At 39.0% G+C, this 20,974-nt stretch overlaps 1 protein-coding gene across 1 annotated transcript in view; it reads left to right on the forward strand.

Annotated features, from left to right (window-relative positions):
- Nucleotides 1–4,436: 4,436 nt before the first annotated feature.
- Nucleotides 4,437–20,974, forward strand: part of maml3 (mastermind-like transcriptional coactivator 3) — a 117,569-nt gene continuing 101,031 nt past the window's right edge. The window contains exon 1 of the mRNA XM_028017966.1: nt 4,437–4,820. Coding sequence (XP_027873767.1) covers nt 4,437–4,820 — 384 coding nt within the window. The remainder of the gene's footprint in view (nt 4,821–20,974) is intronic.

Raw genomic sequence — 20,974 nt, forward strand, 5'->3', positions numbered from 1 at the left:
ACATGAGAACATGTGTCCACACTAGTGATGCTTCTGGTGATGATGGGGATGCTCAAATAAATAATCAAATGACAATTCTTACATTTTCTTAGACCTTTGCTAATTTGTGTCTGTCAACTGCATTTACAACGCTTTTGAAAACTTGTCTAAATTTTGTCAGAGTACAACCATAAACTACCATGTGTTTCACTGGGACAGCCCAAGAGACAATAACATGCACATTGAAGGTATGAATAAAATAGTGCATGGTTTTATGTATGTTTTTAAACAAATTAATTTGAAAACCATTTTGTGCATTTTTATTTAGTCAATGTTTCATAAAGCTTTCATTGCAGTACGCACATACAGAAGCTGAAATCTTTGTCCATTCTTCTTACCAAAACAGCTTAAAATCTCTTAGGTTTGATGAAGAATATCTGTAAATATCATTTTTCAAGTCTTTCCTATTTATTTAGGCTCATATCTAGACATTGTGTGAGTTGAATACAAGGACAAATGTGTATTTAAACCACTGTAGAAGAGGAACTTCCATCTCAGTCTAAATGTGTTGTCCCCTCTTACATGTTCTACCAAGATTTTTTTCTACTTAACTCCTTCCACCTTCCCATCAGCTCTGATAAAAGATCCTATACCTGCTGAGGAACAATATCCACACAGCATAATGCTTCCAATGTAACAACATATGATATGATGGTGTTATCTGTGTAATGTGCAGTCTTATTCTTTCACAACCACAACACACAATTTTTGTTTTAAATTCCAGCTTGGCTTCATCTGTCCAAACTAATAAGTTTGGGTATGTCTTCAACATTGCTTATGTGATGTCAAATTTTAAATCCAACTACTTAGGGTTTTCCACAATGACTTTGTCCTTGTCCAATCTTGCATAAAGTTCCAGGATTGAGGAATGTCTGAGTAATGGTTGTCCTGTTGTGGTGGTGTGTGGTAGAGCGAAGAGATATGCACGCTGTTTGTCCTCACAGAAACTGTCTGGGATTCGATACTCAAAGTTGGGTCTTCTTATTATATCTTCTTCCCAACTCTTGGTGCCCATTTCTTGTCTGATCACTGTAAATAAAAGCCACTTGTGCCAGAATAAAGCTCAGGAAATATATTATATATATATATTTAGTTGTTGTCATCTTAAAATCCTCCCACCAGAATTGGGGGTTTAAACGTCTACACCGCTTTCTCCCTGGCCTGTCTGTCGCCTTCCTTGGTCTTTATGGTACTGTTTGTATAATAATGTTCCCCAACAAACTTCTGAGGCCTTCTCTGAAAAGCTCAGCTCACACTGATACTAACTTACATGCATGGATTCTGTTTATTATTTAACTGACTTCCAAAGCGACTGATTGCACGGTGTATTATTTAGGAAACCAGAGTAAAGAGGGTAAAATACATATGCATACCACCCTTTTCAGATTGGCAAAAATGTTTAAAACCATACATTATTTATCTTTCACTTCCTAAATATGCACTAGCTTGAATTGATCTATCACATCAAATATAAATAAAATAGCGTGACAGTGGTGGTTGTAACATGACCAAATGGGGTGATAATATTTTGCACAATGTTGTAGCGCAGACCACCACCTTTGATGAGATATCGACAATTAAACAGTACTCCATTGTAAATCACACTTAAAAACATTTCTTTAGATTTAAAATGTTTTAATTTTTTTAAATTGCTTGTGAATCAAAGTGTTGAACCATAAGGAATCATAATGTTACCGTAAGAAATTGTTTCTCATGCTGATGTAAATTTTGTGATCTTCATCCATTCACAGAAACAAAGACCAACATCTTTGAAACTCTCATAACTTTCTGTCACTTGCTAAAAGAGTTGAAATGCCTTTTTATTGTAAACTAGTTTGTTCCACTGTAACTTTTATTTTTGACTGGTGTATTATGCAGAGTGAATCCATTATGTCTTCAGATAACAACGTGATGGACAGAAGCACATCTTCAACACACTCATTGTGGGATTTCAGGAAGTACACTCACACATTACCACTCAAATACACATCCAACAGTTAATCACAGGAACTAACTGACGTAGCTACTCACTCCAGGATGGTCATCACCTGTCAATAAAAATGAAGAAGATAATTTTCCTACTAAAATCATTCCAGGTGTGATTCAACAGCCACATAAATATTTCACTGTATAGATGAGAAAACCTTTCTTAAAATATCTTGCTAATCATTTTTCTGTTATAAAGATATCTACATTCTCAGACGCTGACTCAATGCTGACTGAGATTTGTCATTGAAATGATGCACTTTATGCACTCTGCAGTGATATTTTTAAAAACCTTTCAACTGTGGAAAGAGCTAAAAAAAATAATCCCAATGGAAAGCATTGTCTCTCTCTAGTTGATGGTGAGTCTCAAATTGATAAAAGGGTCAGATAGAATTTACAAATAGCAATGAAATTGTCCAAGTAATAGTAAAAAAAGGGCAAAAATAGAGTTATTAACATTCATCTGCAAGCATTCCAGTGGGTTTTTTGTTTGTTCTGCAGGAACATGTTTTTGTCAAATTCGGTTTTGAAAGGTTTTCCTCAGAAAGAAACGCAAAATGTTCTTCTGTTTCAAGAATGTGCTCAGAGTGAGATCTCTGCCAGAGGAGCCAGGAGAAATACAAGCAAATAAGTTTGTAAATTAAAGTGTAGCTTCCTGAAGAAACTCCAAACAAATGCAGCAACTCTTGCCTGTCATCTCTGTATCCACAGTTATGTGTGATGTCTTTTCCTGATATATTGTCCTTTATGAGTTATGACATCGTTTCACGTTTTTATTTCGCAAAATTCCTTCAAGTATGTTTTCTCAAAATGAAGCTTTGTGTTTTGATTTCCTGATTATATTCAAATTATCTGGGATTTATATTCCTTTGGTATATATATTTATATTTGTTATTATATTTATTTTTTTACTTTATTCAAAACAGTTTGATTTTTTACTTGATTAATTTATTGATAATCTTTAGTTTCATTATTACCGCTGCGAGTCTATGTATTGTGTATCTGTATTTTGCATGTAGTTAAGTGAATTATTATTATTCTAACAATATAATGTATTTATTCATATGAAAATCTCATTAAGATTCAAATGTAAAGGAAAAACAGAGGTATCTTTGTCATTATTGTATAATAATAATAATAATAATAATACCTATGCTTTTCTTTATTTTTTATATTTTGCTAAAAATCTCAGTAAAAAGACAAGAAATAAAATAATTTCTACTGGGATTTTTTTTTCTTTTCAGTATTTTTTTAAACAACCTTGAGGTTTTTCAGATCAATTTTATCAGGATTTTAATTTTTCTTTTTGTTTGTCCATGTAGTCATTGTGAAAGTGTAATATTAAAAAAAATACATTTTCCTTTATTTATACTGAAAAGGTCATCTAATTGTCATTGAAATCTGAGGAGAAAATGTATCTGTTTATTTATATAAATCGTTTTTCCATGTTGGAATTTTCTCATTTTTAAAACAATTGTCTGCTCTTTCATGGTGCGATTTCCCAGTTTGCTGTGCGTTGAGCTCTCCGCTCCTGGTATAAACAGAAACGGTGGTAGGTGGAACTGAAGCCCGGTCCTTGAGGAGGTTTCCCCCCTTTACTCTACTCCGGGTTTTCGGGGTGTCCATCAGCGCGGCTTCTCGCAGCCGCTCGCTGGTTTTTACTCAACTCTATATCACTCTGCTGGCATGGTGAAGAAGCGGACCTGATTTGATGGTGGCAGCCTGGAGCCACTGACTGCAGACTTCCGCCCCTGGTTCTCATATCCGCGTTTTGCGCCGTCTGTTAAACTCTAGTTGCCTCACAAACGGACTACCGAGGGCGCTTGTGCTCTTTTACTAACTCGGCACCATATTATTCACCGGGATTTCTTTCAAACCAGGAACATATGAGATGCAAGTTCACTGGGAAACTCCGGAGCCTGCTCGGTTTAGACAGCAAAACTTTTTCTCCAAGGACAACAGTGTAGAGCAGCGACAGGACCGTTGCTGCTGCCGCCGCCGCGGCTCCTCTGCGGGACGGTCTGTGTACATATGACCGGAGACTAACCCTTATACTGTCGCTTTTACCCCCGGAGTTGGTGTTATTGTTTTTGTTAGCAGCGTGGCAGCAGCTGTATTGCTTAATGCAGTTATGAGCTTGTTTTACGTTTCCCTCAGGTTGAGCGGTATTTGTGTTGGTTTAGAGCCGGAGACTCGGTCGGTCGCGACTCCTCCGTGGCTGGCAGCCCTTTAAACCCTCGCGGTGTTCGGCCGCCTCGGCTGCTGCTTGTCGCTCGCACCCTCCGGAAGACACGCGCAAGACCGGGAGGACACAGAGAGGTGGAGGTGGCCGGAGGACTCAAGAGGAGGTGGCGGAGGAGAGCCTGACTGGGAGAAAAGTTCTTCCAAAATAGCAGCCCCTCGGCGCGGTGATGGGGGACTTCGCCTCCCCCGCTGTCGGACCCAACGGCAGTATCTGCATCAACAACAGCATGAACCCGGCCAGCGGCAGCGTGGTGCCCGCCGGAGCGGTGGGCATACCTAAGCACAGCACGGTAGTGGAGAGGCTGAGGCAGCGGATAGAGGGCTGCCGGAGACACCACACCATTTGCGAGAACAGGTACCAGCAAGCGCACTCCGAGCAGCTGGAGCTGGAGCGCAGGGACACCGTCAACCTGTACCAGCGGTCCCTGGAGCAGAGGGCCAAGAAGTCGGTCGGCGGTGGCGGCAGTAAGCAGCCCCAAATCAAGCAGCAGCAGCAGCAGGACCCGGACTCGGCGTCCTCCGCGGAGCAGAGGAACAACACGCTCATAGCGGTAAGGACTTCAGCGTGCAGTCAGTGCAACTCTGTTAAATACTGCACACGCTGTTTAATTTACTCTGCATCTCTTTGCCCTTTTAGAATCCCCACTAACAATCTGCAGCGTTGCAACCTTTTCCATGAGTGTAAACTTGTTGACATTCTCACTGAGCGAAGAGAATTGCTCCCTAAACGCACAGTTTACTTTTTTAAAACAGAACTGCATCAGTTTACACAGCAACATCAGCTCCTTCTCGTTGGGAGATGACAGCTGATCAGTGGAAAGGCAGCCTGAAAGTTTTGGATAGCGGTTCTGATTTTTCTTTCTTTTCTTTTTTTTTTTACAGCTCAGAAACTTGTTAACAGCGTCTGGAGGAGGGGGTTGACAATTTGCATGAGAAGAGAACTTCTCCTTTTCTGGTTGTTTGTTACGGGGTGGAAGTTGTTCTGCAAGACAGGCCAGCTGCAGGAGGGTTGCAACATTGTTTCCTTGCTCTGAAGCAGCAGTAGTTTACTCCAGCCAGCACTCTAACCTTTGTAACATTCTCTCAAAAATCAACTGTTTCCACAGAGTTGAGAGCACTCAATTGCAGCCACCTGTTTGCATCTGAGCTCTGTCACTAACTCTTTTCTTTCAGAATATATCCAATCTTTAGTAAAACATTTTATGGTATTTTTTTTATTACTGGGAAAACTTTAGATTATTTCATAACATTAGGTTTTTGTCTGTAGGAAATGAATGCAGCAGATCCAATACATTAACGGTGCTACTGTAGTTTCCTGTTGGTAGGGGGCAGTGGTAACATATGGAGGATGGTTGATGCTGTTTTGGCTCACTGTTTACTGTTGATCAGATCTTTAAGTGATCAGATTTTATTGCCGTGTGTTTGATGGCAGCAGATTGCATGAAAGACACACACTGTGCAGCATTCCCTGTTCACGCCACATCCCCTGTGGGCAAGCTCCAGTTTCCTTTTAGAAAAACACCAAAGGATACACGTTGGGAATGTCAACATTGTCATCCCTTTTGTTGCTGCAATGAGCCCAGTTCCTCCCCTTTTGAAATGCTAAATCAGAGCGTCTTTAATTTTCTGCGCCTGCCTCGGTAAGGTTATTTAAGAACTGAGCAGGACGACCAGTCTCAGCTTCAGAGCATGGCTGTGATTTTTCTTTCTTTCTTTTTCTTTTCTTTTTTTCCCCCTCCTAATAGTGCAGGATCTCCCAGCGGCCCTTGTGGACATTATACCGATCCGCCCATTAGATGGCCGGCAACAAATGCTCAGAGAATGGAGGGATTACTGCTTAAAGACACAGCGTCGTCCGCTTTGCTCTGTCCCTTCTCTGCTCCTTTCCCAGTCTCTGATGGCGACAGCTTGTATGCAAACACAACAGTCAATAGCGGAGACACACAGTGCTGCCTGTTGGTACCTCCTCTCTCTCTTTTTTTTTTTTAATGCTACATTGTGAGTTCTTGGCAGTGTGTGGCTTGTAACGGGGGGTGAAACGGAGGGAGATGTCTGCAATCCCTTTTCCCGGTTTCCCTCTGAAGAACAGAGCTGCAGCTAGATGGCTGTATGTAGTCACTTCAGAGGCGAGCATTCTAGGAAAGCCAAGTGCGCTGTTGATATCACTACACAGACGTGCATATATAAAAATTCCCCGGAGGCTGGAATCTGGAGGGTATTTGCTGCAGACAGGTTCTTTGAAGTGTGCAGCTTGTAAGAAGGTGTGTTTGAATGCAGCTTCACCTGCACCTAATCAGTGCAGCAGCAGGAACGATCCAACTGTAGTTGGAGATGTAAAGTTCACAGCGTGAGACTAAAATTACATAAATCCACTCTTAGACTGTGAAATGCAAATAGTTTATTTGTTGTCGGCTGTATAGTTGTATGATTGTTGCAGCGTGTGATCGGGAAAAGAAGTGCATGAAAATTAGTGCTTAAAAACTTGTACAGGCAAATATTCTCAAACAGTTTCTTAAACTTCTTGTTTCGCTATGTGCATCCCAATACAATGTGCCATGGTCTAATGGTTCTCAGACACACCCACGAAAGGGCAAGCCTGTAATCATGGAAAGTGTGTGTGTTTGTGTTTTATAGACTAAGAATTAGTGAGGCTGGAGAAGACATATGGGAACCCTGTGTCTATTCCCGTCTCCCTTTTTGAGCAATGTAGGAGCTAGCTTAGTCTAGGGACCTGGAAGGGAATATTCAAGGATGCTCTAGTCTCAGGTGTTGAGCTCAGATGCAGCCGCTTTCTTGATATGTGCATCACTATAACCTCATTATAAGTGGTGGAAGGATTTCACAATTTAAAGGATTGAAAGAAAAACAAGTGATTGGGCGAATTAACCCCCACATGGGTCAAAGTTATATACAGGTTTAAATAAGTGCACACACATCCTCAGGAAGTGGGACCATCCTTTTTATTGTAGGAAAATTAGCTTCCTGCAAAATCTGTACAGCTAATTTAAACTGGATTTTCTGGCTTTTATGCAAAGTCCACAATGTGGAGGTTGGAAACTTGTCTTTAGCCTGTTTTATCCATTACAAAACTCCCATGTCCTCTTCTTTGTCCTTCAATAACCGCGCTGTGTCCATCTTTCAACCGTCTAGCTGCCGATTTGAGGTGATGTGAATGAAACTGAATGTTTTCCATCTTCACAGATCTATCCACTTTAAGCAGGGACAATCATATGACTGGTATCAAAACAAACCCTCAGCATCATCCTATCATCAACATGCTTGACTGTTGGTACAGTGTTCTTAGATTTGACTTGACTCATCCTGACCCCTTCAGGCATTATAATTAGATAGCTCTGTGTACCATTTGACCATAAAACCTTTTGCAAATTGATGTGTTTGACTTGTCCATGTGGGCAGCTAAAAATATTAGTTGAACTTGAAGGTGTCGATTGTGGAGCAGGATGTTCTTACTTGCTTGTCACCCTCTTTGTCCACAGTGACGTAAAATTCTCTTCACTGTGGATAGCTTCAAGTTAATGACTGGTTGAGGCTTTGATGGTTTCTGAGTTGTTCTTGAATATTTTAACTATTTTTCCCTTCCTCTGAAAGCATTAGTTTGAGTCAGATGGTTGAAACGCAGACGCAGTTTGGTGTTACAGTACGGTGATCTCAAGCACACCTTTGAACTGGTTTCAGATTGGAGGAAGTAAGTTGGCATTAACATTTGAATGACACTAACCTCAACTCTATTGGAAAACTATGCAGTATGTGTAAAACATGGGTCCATAGCTGGACACCAACCAATTTACATGACCAATTTGTGTTTAATTATCTAATCAGAATTATGCAAGAAACTTGTTGACAACAAAAATATGTATAGTCTGGGTGCAGCCAACTAAGGGGGTGTTTATTCAAATGTTATTGGGCCTATATATAAATATATGTATGCATAATTTTGACCCTTGTTAAACCTAATTCATCTTTTTAAAACCGTTAAATCTGTATGTGAAAGCATAATTCCACCCTGAAATAAGAATCTAAACCATTTTGTTTAAACTTGTTACTAAAGCAGTGTGCTGTTATTGGAAAGAAAGATGATGGAAAGTTTTCTAAGACATGCTATGTCAACAAAGGTTCAAAAAGCAGTTCTAATTTTATCATATTTCTGATGTATATCAACAAAACAAAGAAGCGAGTATTTACCATTTCAGTCGAGGCAAAATAGCTTGTCTGATGTCATCTGGCTTTGGTGTATGCAAATCTGATGCACATTGTGAACAGCTGATTATATTGTGCCTGATTACTGATCATTTAGATGTACCTCTTTTGACCAGCGGAGATCTTTCTGGTGAATATTTTTTATTTTATTGTAATCTTTTGTGAGCATGCTCTGGCTCCTTCAACACCCCGTCAGATGGCCACTAACACTGCAGCAGGTTCTGCTGGAGTGTTCTTCCAGTTAATAAAGGGGAATTTTCCACATCCAGTAGAAGTTAGTGCTGAAAATCAATGACTTGGTGCAATCTGCTCGGTTTTCTTATAGAAAACTCTTAACTCAATTGGACTCCTAAACTGAACTCAACAGCACTGTTTGATAATTATGATCAATTGGAATATACTTGACTTGGATTTTGTCTTTATTATTGAACCAAAATTATTTTTTTACGGTTCTTTGACACCCGTGTTGTGAATTGACGGCATATGAATAACCTGAATTGAATTGAATAAAAATGGCTCAGTCTAAAGCCCATCATATTTATTAAGACTGTCCTTACAAAAGATGTTAGTTTGTATTGGTTCTTAAATAATAAGTGGGAGATAAGAGGTGTTGCTACCCATTTTTACACATTTTTTTTTGATAGTTTCACCACTATCAGCCAGAGATGTCAATAACGTTTTGCTTAATCTCCTATGAGTAGACTGGGCGACTCATCCAGTAGAGGACTGAATAATTATTTGTCAGATTTATCAGGATGATGCCTGTGTGATGGCCCGAATTTATGTTTTTCTGTGCGTTAATCTTCCCAGGATGACATTTGACAACCCACAGACAGCAGGTGTGAACTTGTTAATTACATGTGTTGTGAAGAGCGAATTGGTGACGAGAATCCAGCGCCGCTGGTGGAGAGATTAGTTTTGAATTTTTTATTTATTTATTTATTTATTTATTTATTTATTTATTTATTTATCTTAATGAGACCTAGAAGTGAAATTTAAATCATTCTATAGCCTTTTTTATCACTAGGATGTCATTTGAAAGTTTTGCATCTGAAAAGATGCATTTTTTTATTTAAATCAGATACTTGAAGACACATAAACCTGTCATGTTTTAGTTGTATGAAGATTACAAAAATTATTTCCATTTACTATCACAATATTGAGACCAAGAATTTATTTTTTTTTTACAGTTTTTTCTTCAATTTCCCTATTTAGTATTTAGTAGCATTGTCTTTGAAGCCATACTATTTAGGTCTAGCAATTTGCGTGTACTTTTTTGAATTATTTGTCGAGTGTATCTTCAAACTGTTTTAAATTAACATATTTAAAACATATGCATATTTTCTTCCTGATGTCTTGCCTGATTAGTTTTGATTTTGTTTCACAATGTCAATTAAGGAAACAATGTTTGCCTTAACATATATATCCAAAAGGGACTCTGTTTAACTCAAATGCTGGAAGTAACCCATCTTTATCATATTTCTCTAACTTTAGAGAAAATTGAAAAGATTTCAGCTTTTGTTGTTTTGTTATTCTAGGATTTAACAAATACGAAATAATTTTTGAATTATTTCGTATTTGTCACATTTAGCCTGCTTAAATTCACAGAGAATAAAAAACTTGTCCTTATAGTTAAAGAGCACATGTAAATATCTGGTTTCAACGTTGTCTGATGCTTCAACAGGAAGGGAATGCCCATTTTCAGAAACTTAAACAATAATACTAAAACTGCCAATGTCTGTTGCCAGGTCGAACTTGTGACCTTTCAGTTACAGGCACGTGTCTCCAAACCCACGACCTACCATGTCGCTTCCAAGCAGTCCCATAAGCTGCCTTTTTTAGTTTTTATTTTTTGACAAAACATCCAGTTAGATCTGATTATCTAATCTTCAAGAAGTTTACAGCTGTGAGGACGGCATGCACAGCGAGGGGCTCGTTAGTTCCACTGAAACACGCAAGCCCAGGACGGTCCGTCTTCTGCTCTGTTCGTTCTCTGGCATCCACCTCACGGAGGAATGTCTCTCTCACACACGCACGCACACACACACATACACACACGAAGGCACTGTTGTCCCACTCAACTCTTGGCAGAGGCCATATGTGGGTGGCTGAGTGTTCATGAAACCAAGGCCTTCCCTCTCCCCTCCCTTCCTCTGTTCAACGCTTCTCCGGTTTCAGCGTTAGCGTGGCGCTAATGTGGCGTGAATGGTCTTCTTGCTAGCTATGGCATTGTTAAAGTCAGCTGGGACTTTTGCCCACTTGCTATATTTAAACCCCTTAGCTGGGGTGAAGCTGACACTCATCAACACGCTTAAACGCACAACGTGTGACGTCTATGCACTCGCGTGACATCAAAAGCGTGCTGTTTTTAACTCGTCACATGCCCGTTTGGCACTCTTTGCCTTGCATCGACGGTGCCTTTCGGACCTTTGCGCATGACATTCAGGTTTCTGCTTCTCTTTTTCTTCCAGTGACCCTCACTTCTCCTTGCACACAACCACACACAAGCTTTGAATGTTTTTGATTTGGGGCGGCTGCGACCACATTCCCTTCCTCCCACGCTTGTTCACATGTTCAACAGGAACACGCACACTTTCAGAGAAGACCCTTGAATGAGAGGGTGAGAAGTTTCCTCATTTGAGCAAGTGAATAACTGTGCTCCTGAAACTGACAGATATGTGGTGGATTGCAAAAAAGTATTCATATATTCAAACATTCTCGCATTGTATCATGCTACAGCCACAAATGTGCATGTGCCTTCTTTGAAAATGATGTGACAGAGCACAAAATCATGCATAGCTGTAAAGTGGAAGAAGGATACTTGGTCTTATAATCATCACAACTTTTACTAGTTTTGCATATATAGAAACTGAAAGCTTTGCTTCCGATTTGAGATAGAGCTATTTTGCAACACTCAGATGGGATGGAGAGAATGCATAAAAACCAGTTTTCAAGTCTTGCCACAAATTTTCAGTTGACTGTAGATCTGGACTTGGAATAGGCCACTTTAATTGTAGCTCTTTTAAGGTTGTTGTATTGCGTGAAGTCAAATGGCTGCCTCCATGACCACTAACAAATTTTAGCATGACTGCTGACTACTTTTCCTTTCAGTTCACTATAATGTTCTACCTTGGGTTGTTCTATCATGTAAGAGCTCTATAAAAAAATATTTGTAATGTAGCCAGTATAAAACTTTGGTAGAAATAGTGTTGCTAGTATGCTGGCTGTGTGTTTTCTGCAAGTTCTCAGGTCTGTGGGACAGTTGGTAGCACTGTTGCCTTGCAGCAAGTAGGTCCTGTGTTTGAATCCTGGCATGGGGTCTTTCTGGGAGTTGCATGTTCTCCCAGTGTGTGCATTGGTTTTTCTCCAGGTACTTCAGCTTCCTTTGACCTGGCACAGATAAGCAGGTAGTGGATGGGTTGAAATTGTCAGTTCACCTGTATTTATTCTGCTTCGTCTGCTTTGTTAATAAGAAACTGAAAGCAGCTGCAAATATCTGCCTGTTAATTTTTAGCTTGGTCTTTTGTCCTCAAACATCAGCGTGCAGCAAAGTTTATAATCTTAAGGTACAAAACTTTTTATAGCTAAAAACACTTCCTAAAGTGACTTCTTTGAGTTTGAAAAGTGGTCATGTGATCTTTATTTTTAATTCCTTTCTGGTTGTATCAAACAAGGGAGTGAAGAGACTGTCTGTGTGTGTGTGGGCGCGTGTGCATGAGTGGCTTAATGATTCAAAACAAAACCAGGCTTCAAAGTTGACTGTTGGCAGAAACCTGTGCTGGAGATTGCAATGGGAAGCTTTGCCATCAGGCGGAGGAAATGGTGATTTACAACAGAGAAAACCATATCTATTCTTCTGTGAGCTAATAAACTCTTTCTCTAACCATTGTACTGTTTTACGTGCGTATTGCGGCAAAGCTGACAAAATGCATTGTCTGGTTTAAACCCATTCAGATTAACTATATACGTGTTTCTCTATTCTGTGATGACCCAATGACATTCTTGGTGGGCCCATATATTTAGTCTGAGACAAATGTTTCCCCATTTGCAGATCTATGTTTTAATCTCTTTGATTGTGGCAGTTCAGATAATGGTTCAGAGTAAGTTTCTAATTGAAAACTCGTTTAAAACCAAATTTCATCCATATTGACAGACTTTAGAAAGTTAATCCCCAGGAAATGACGTTGACATAAATTGCACAGAAACTTCTCCTCAAACTGGTTTGCATAAATTATGCCTCTGAAGGACATCAAATAAATAAACAAGTGAGCCGTTATGAGTAGCAGTCATTCTGTATTTACACTGTTTGCTCGCCACTCCTACTATGTCACTGGAAACCTTAAAATCTGCTCTTCAGAAATAGGTGTGTCCTTACCCTCCCAAGTGTCTCCATTACTGGTCATTCCATGCATTAGTTTGGTGTGGAGTGTTTAGATTCCTGCCCACATTAATTTAAATATTTTGGGGAAACAGATTTGTTTTTTGAGTTCATCTTCCATTCACACTTAGCATTTTTGGTGCCAGAGTTTTAAAACCTATGACAGGGGCCACCTTTGTACAGGTCTACTCTCCATTCTTTAAAACCACAAAGACAGTAAAGCCATTTTTTCTGTTTCCTTACTATGGCTGGCTCGTTTGGTCCCAACTCTTTCTGTTAAACTTCAAATGTTGGATAGTGAAGTGAATGACTGGGAGAAAAGGGGGAGCTAGAGTGTTTCTCTCCTGACCTGTAGGTGTGACATGCCATTTTTTTTTCAAATGTCTTAAAAATGGATGAAAATCTCCTGTTGTACTTTAATGTAATTTACTTTGACCTTTGAGTTCCTGGTTAACATTACAGGGTCTCCCCCAGTGTAATGTAAGCCTGGCAGGCCACCAGGCTTTTATTGTGCCCCCACCAGGTTTAGCATTGCTTATTTAAGTTTTTTTAAAATGTTTGGATTAAGACTTTATGGTTGGTGTTCAGATATTAATCTTTTCAATCTTTCAATAACATAATTATCAAATTATATTTTCAAATTTCCTGTCAACTTTAAACATTTCTTATCTCAAAAACCTGGTGGTCTGCTGGATGAATGGCTGCCGAGCGTCCCAACCATCGCGCTTAGCAAGTTTTCTGGGGGAAACCTTGCATTGCCTTTTGACCTCTCATGTGGTGCAGCTATAGTAAAAGCCTAATTTGAGAAAATATCACCAAATATTTGATGACCAGTTTTAGGCTTCTTGAAGGCACCTTTTAGATTCATTTTATTTGGTTTGTTTGAATGAATGGGCAATAAAACTTAGAAAAGAAAATCTTAATATGACTACTTTTAATTCTGGCTTTTTTATGTTGCCAGATGTCCTCAGCTAACACTGTGATCTTTTTCAAGGTTTGCTGCCTGCTTGATCTTTGCCCCTTATGTTCCATCCTCCTCTTGACCTTTTGTTTGTCTTAGTCCCAATCCCTTGTTTCCTCTCCATCATTCAGATGAACTTGTTCTTACCTTCCACCCTCTTTCCGTCTCACCCACCCCCCACATGTCTGTTGGTCTCCGGTTCAGCCTCAGCTAGCAGGCTTAGCGCTCTAAAGCTCTCTCAGCACAGGTTGGATGGCAGTGAGAAATCCTGTGCTAAGAGGGAGTTACATACAACAAGGACTGAAACGTACAAAGGTTAATTTTCAAGTTTTAATTACGCAGACAGTAATTTTTTGTCAAATATTTACATATCTGCATCTGCAGCTGTTGAAACCTGCAACATGTGCCTCTTCCCTTGTTTGCTGGATGACATTTGTTGTTCTTTCTAAGGCTGCCAGATTCCCCCCCTGCACCTTCCCATTGAGCTGCTGTCATGAATTTTTTATGAATGTTTGTGCATGCATGTGTGTGTGTGTGAGGGGTGTATGGATGGGTGGGGGGTGGGGGGGACGCTGCATCAATAGCCATTAGTGCAGCAGCTGTGGTAATTGTGCCACAGTGGCTGCAGTGCAGGAGGGGGGAAAAATACATTAGCTGATAATACTGCAGAGGGCATAAGGAGGAGAAGATGAAGCGAGGACACAGAGGTACAGCAGGACATGAAGAGGGAGGATATTGACTGTCTGGTGGGGCAGTTAGCCACATGGTTGCTCTGATGTGCACCAGGTGACTCCCTGGTTTGGTTTAGTTTGATGGATTTGACTGCATTCGTCTCACCATTGTTCAGTGAACGCATGTTTGTTTAGATTTGTGGCCACCAGTAAATGTAATATGAGCAGATCAGTATGAATATAATATCTTAAAGTTGCCAAACTACAGAAAAAATGCAAAACGATTCATTTCTTTGGATTTTTGAAAATCAAAGAATTAGTTTTTATTGTTATTTTAGCAGTAGAAATTGTACTATTAGTAACCCAACATTATCAGATTCAAATGAAAGTCAAAAATGTATATTAGATTAGATTAGATTAGATAGATTAGATAGCATTTATTGTCATTGAACAGAATTCAACGAAATTTCCATTGCAGCTCCCGTGCAAAAGGTCAAATATATACAGTAGAAATAAGCAAACACACAATAATAATAATAACAATATATACAACTAAATTAACTAAAGGCACTCAACCACACCAAAGAAGTAGCAGCAGGTCCAATTATGGCAAAGTACAGATGATGTGACAGTGCAAAGTGCAGAACAATGTGGCTGTGTGGGGGTGGGGGATATATATGTGGGGTATATTGGCAAACAGCTTGATGCCTAAAATTAAACTGATGCAAGCAAAGATGCATCAGTTTTATTTTTTTCCTTTTTTGTTATCTTCAGCAAGATTTTTGTTTGAGTAATCCTGTTGTCTACCTTTGTAATTAAACTACATTTCTTGAGTCTGGTGAAACAGTAGTGGACAGTTGTTTTATTATATGTTATTATATATTTTACTATATGTTGGTCCAAAAAGGGGTCATCACAAAATGTAATACAATTTAAATTAAGACTTTTGAGCGATGGATTATCTTCATAGCTTATTCATACACTTAAAGCTGAGGCATTTAACTTTTATTAAAAAAATGTTCCTTGCATCTTTGTCAAAATTAGGATTGTGTTTTAACAGTACAAGACAATCTGTGAAAATAATGGCCTTCTCCATATGGTCTTGCTGTCATCTGAAGAAATACAGTGTTCTGTCAGAAACAACTAATCAGAACCAGGCGGAGGGTCTTAGCGCTGTCAATCATGCTCTTGTATACATCACTCACAGCCTCCCCCTTGCTTTCTGATGCACTGCAGTATATTTCTGACAGTACAGCCTGTCATAAATGCCCAGGCTAGAGAGCATGGCCACTGATGACGGCAGATAGATGGTTGTCAGGTTGGTGGACTGGGTCAACTCAAAAGTAATGGGATTTATCTCCAAAGAGTGAAGCATACTTTCAAAGTGCTTTGAGTTTTATCATAGTGAATGTCGGACAAGATGATCAAATTTGCCCAGGCATCAGGAAAAGGGAGGAAAATAACTCAGCAGTCTGATACAATTTCAAACAAAGTTTAAATGTTTCCACCAAAAAAGAAAAACAAAACAAAAGCAAACGCAACAGAAGTCTTGTTCTGGTTCCGGATGAGTCTGGCTTGTTTGGTGTAGCTGAGTCCTCCGTCAGCTGCCTGTCTGCAGATCACTTCCTGGATGGTTCCTAAAATAGCTGCTGCAACGATCAGAACCAAGGAAACATGCCAGCTGCGCTCTTTAAGACCACATTCGCTTTTTGCTTTCTCTCCCCTCCTGGTCGGGTATTAAATGGATTTTATCACCAGTGATGCCGGCATTTAACACAGTCAGACACGACTTATAGATCAGTGTTTTGTGTAATGTTGAAAAGGGGAAAATAATCATTTATTAAATACTGGTTAAAGATGTCCCTTTTCAGATATAATCTACGGATTTTTTATGAAACCCCCTGAACCTGCATCTTATTGTTTCATTATATATTGAATATGACTAAAAAGTTACAATAACTAGAAAAAAATACAGATTTCTAAAACATTAGGATATGGAAAAAATATCTACCATTTGTTAAAACTGAAGCTTTTTGCTCATTGATGAACAAGATTCTGTTTTAGAATTGATCCTAATGTAAACAAAATGATAGGTCTCAATCTCTGTTAGAGGTCAGAAGTGTACATACCCCTAAATGCCATGTTTTCAAGATGTAAAAATTAGACCCTAATAAATTACTTGGTCATAATGTAGTTCCCTTTATCCCCTCCTCACCCCATCCCTCAAAATAAAATATCAGAGGGATGAAAACCTCCCTTCCACATGTTTTCCCAATCTGCCCATCATACATTTCTTCTGGTGAATCTATTCTTTGTGAATGTAGGTGTTGATTTGACTCAGTTTGATGCTTGATAATGAAATCCTCTCTTATCCTCAGCAACCTGCAGGTTTTAGATCTAAACTTTGCACTGTTAATTTTATGCACCTTGTAAAATCAACTAATGAAAAGTAACCCCACACCACCACAGCTGCCATTGTGGTCTCTTGGTGAGAAGGGTAGTGTATTATTTGTGCCTTTTGGAATTGGGTGTTTTAAGATTCCCATTTGGCTTCAACAGACTGTAACACATCCTTCCCTGTGGTTTTAGGAGACTTTAGTCAGGCGTGGATGTTTTCTTTGAAACAAAGATATTCTTTTTTTCCCAGTCCAGGCATATGGGGAACACACATATACAACCTTTAATGTTACTATATGCTCTATTGGCAACCTCATTGACCAGCTTTAGTTTGGTATCTTTATTAGACTGGGAGAAAAGTTTTTGTCATCCAATTGTTGTTTCATGTTTTTCCCACTTCAGGTGACTGAACACTCACTTTGTCATGATGTTTATATTTAATGTTGTGGAAGTATTATGTTTTCTTCTGATCGATAACTTTTTACAAAGAATTTTTTTTTTTGAATCAATATGAACTTTGGCTGTTTGCAAAAAGATCCAAACAAACAAGTTTCAGGGAATATCTAGGATAGCTGGAGTTTATTTCTGGTTTATCAAGGTTTACAAAAAATGGATGGCAGGTCTAAATTTAAGAAACCTAAACAGAAAGTTTAGGTTTCTATTGCAATGTTTTATTTTATTTTATTTTATTTTATTTTACATTATTTCTCCTTATTGATTTATTCTGCAGTGGAATTGTACAGAATATACATTTTTGAAAACAACTTCTCTGTATGCCTATTCAGCTGATATGTGCACTTTTTAGAGCAACTTAAAAACATTTGGGTCTTTTTAATATCAGCTATTTCTTTGAAATGAAAAACTTGAATAGAAAACTGCTACAATTGTCCTCTGCACTAGTAAAGTTCTCTCAGATCTGCTACTTTGTGATTGCAATGTGAAGAATGTAAAAACACATGGATATTTTGTTGCTGCATTCTTTCTGCGAATAGTCAGAATGCTTGGAGTGCAATCGAGACGCTGATGATGTGCAGGTTAGTGACAATAAAAAAAACAACATTTACTGGTGGTTATTGCTCATCATGAAAGTTTGGAGCAGGTAGAGAACCATCTGGAGGTTTCTCTGACCTGACTTTTTCTTCTTTCCCCTCAACATTCAGAACAGTTTGACTTCTTCATCTTCTATCAATACTGATTTCTCTCCCTCCATGCATTTGTTCTGCATCTTCACATCTCTCATCTTTTGTGCTCCCTCTGTCTGCCTTTCTATGTTCTTCCCGTCATATCTGGCAGAGACACTGGACTCTACTGAAGAGACAAGACCAAGAGATGTTTACCTTCATTTCTGCCGTCACAAACTGTCTGCCTCACTCTGAAACACCATTCAGTGGAGCACAGCTTGGCAAAAAATAGCCAGGAAGAACTACAATTCCCTGAAGACCTTTTAAAAAAAAAAATTGGGTCAAATGAGGAGTTGGTAGATTAAACTTGAGCTGAAATTGTTCCAACATTGAACCTGGTATCTCTAAGTTTTAAAATGCTCATTTTAAAGAGAGTTATGATTCTGAAGTATTTTAACATGTTGTTAGCTAAAGAGGCATTAAGTTTTTTTAATGGGTCTTTAATGATTGAGGCACAAAAACACTCAGAAAGCCTCTAGAGCATCTGCACTGGCAGCTAACGGAGGTCCCTGGAGGCACAGAAAAGTCCAAATCTTTGCTATGCACATATGCTAAATATTTTGGATCATTAGCAGTGTGTTTTCCCCACCACTGCTTTTCCAGCTCATTAGATCCATGTGATAAGATTTAAAAGAGCCTCTGTTTTGTTTCTGGACCAGTTTGCTAAATTTAAAGAGCGTTAACTTTCTTGTTTCTAAAACGGTCCTGGCAACAAAAAAAGAGAGAGTAGTTACTGTGACAGATACATTGTCACATATTACACATGTGAGCGATGTAATCACCCACCATGAAGCAGAGTAGACAATCTTACCATGTCAATGTTTTAGAAAGCCACGGTTTCATAACTGCTAAAGGTTTTTCTGTCATACTGTTCCCACAGTTAGACCTTCGTTTCAGCGACAGAGAAAGTGTCGGACTGACTAGTGTTTTTCTTTTCTCCAGCTGCATGCAGCCTGGGAAATTACAGTTCTGCCCCTCTCCCACATGTTGCTGGGGACTGCTGGTTGAAATAATTCTATGCTTGGCAGACCTGGTTGGTCAGAAACCTTTTTTGACTTCCAAACTAAAGGAGCACAGTTTGTCGCTTGTATTAAACCAGCTTTTGAAACTAAACTTGACGAGCTGCAATACACCTGTGTGTATCTACTGTTTGTCCCCACAGATGGCGTCTCGTGACAGACGTCTGTGTGTGCACATCTCATCTTGTTTTTGCTAAACACAGAAAGAATCATCATAGCAAAAAGTTAGACTTCAAAGAAGTTACACTTTTGAGTTGTATTAGGAATACACTTCCTCTATATACTCTTATTCTGCTACCAGTTTGTGAATACAGCCAGACTTCATCAGATGTGACATCCACTGACTTAAAAACAAAACAAAAATTAAATAAATGTCCTGGGCCTCAGGTGAAAGTTTTTAAGGTAAGGAGATATTCTTCACACCCAGATTCCATTTAGAAATTGGGCATGTGAAAGTTTATCCGAGGTTGCATTCTGAGAAGCGCTACATGCTGGCTACCTGAGCACACTTAGCTCTTTGCTAAGGCATGGAGCAAAGATTTCTTTTTACAAATGGAGACTAAAAGTGTCTAGTGAAACGAGGTCAAAGTTTGTCTACTATAGCTCTACATTTTGTGGATTAGCGCTAAGGGTGAGGGAATTTCATTGTATATTTTAGGTACCATAATGGCAGTTCAGATTAAAACAAATGAAGAATTCACTTCAAATGGAATACTAAAGGTTTCAAGATGGCATAAAAATCACCTTTTCAATTAAAAATATTTTAAGCACGTATTTCAGTGGTATTCTGTCATTCAGTACACATATTATAGCTGGGATTTTAACTAGACTCCCAGACGGTGGTTTCAGGGGCAAAAAAGTTGGGCCAAGTTATGGACAGCAATGAACAACCCTTTACAAACTCCCTGGCATGACGCTGATTTATTTACACTCACATCCTGCTGCAATGGACAACTGTACCCCACAGGAAATCATTCCAGCCTGTGGCCACCAAACTGCAGAACTTCACGCTTCCACAGTCATTCTTTCAATTACGCAGCAGTAATAAAGCAGTTATTATGTACACTGGCCATCGGTTTTTCATTTTATTCCTTCTGCCATATAAATAGTCGTACATGATGACAGACGAGAACGAGAGGCTTTAACTGCAGCTTAAACAAATGCCTCCAAAAAAGTTGTGGAGTAAATGATGATATAAAAACAAACTGAATGTCAGAATAGGACTATTGCTGCTAAATGGTAGTCTTTCAGTAGAGAGAAAGGATAAGATTTAGAAAACTGTGACTCTAAAATATGATTTGAAGTATGTACCGTGGACATTTTGGATGTGTCTAAGTCTGAATCAACACTGGACATGTTGTTCTCCCCTGTGTGCCTTACAGAAGTTTTCTTATAAATGACCCATCACGCCCTCTAACATAAAAAGTTTAGATATATTATCACACATCTGGTAATGGCGTATTACACATTTGGATCATAATAATTTATTAAATTGTAACATTCCTTTTAAAGATCTTCCTCCCCTCCCCTAGTTTGATGCAGTCCAGTTACATTTTCAGACGGGTCCAGGTCAGTTTGGATAAGACAATCCGAGTCAAGAGGAGAAAGTTCAGACTGTGCTGGCAGTGAGACCTTTCTTCCAGTGTAATTGGACACGAAGACAATGGCCAGGCTAGATTGACGCTAAAATGGATGTTTTGGATGTTTGGGCTCATTTTCTCTCATTTTCAACACAATGAAAACTTTCATAATGACCGGCAAAAATTTATAGAGTGCAACATTTCTTCTGAGTGCTACTTAAAGCAATGAAAGTACCACAAGTAATTCTTCTTCCACAGCTTTGAAAACGAGAGGCTCATAGTTTTATTTAGTCTCCAGTC

The sequence above is a fragment of the Xiphophorus couchianus genome, chromosome 5, assembly GCF_001444195.1.
Source record: "Xiphophorus couchianus chromosome 5, X_couchianus-1.0, whole genome shotgun sequence".
NCBI classification, from domain to species: Eukaryota; Metazoa; Chordata; class Actinopteri; order Cyprinodontiformes; family Poeciliidae; genus Xiphophorus; species Xiphophorus couchianus.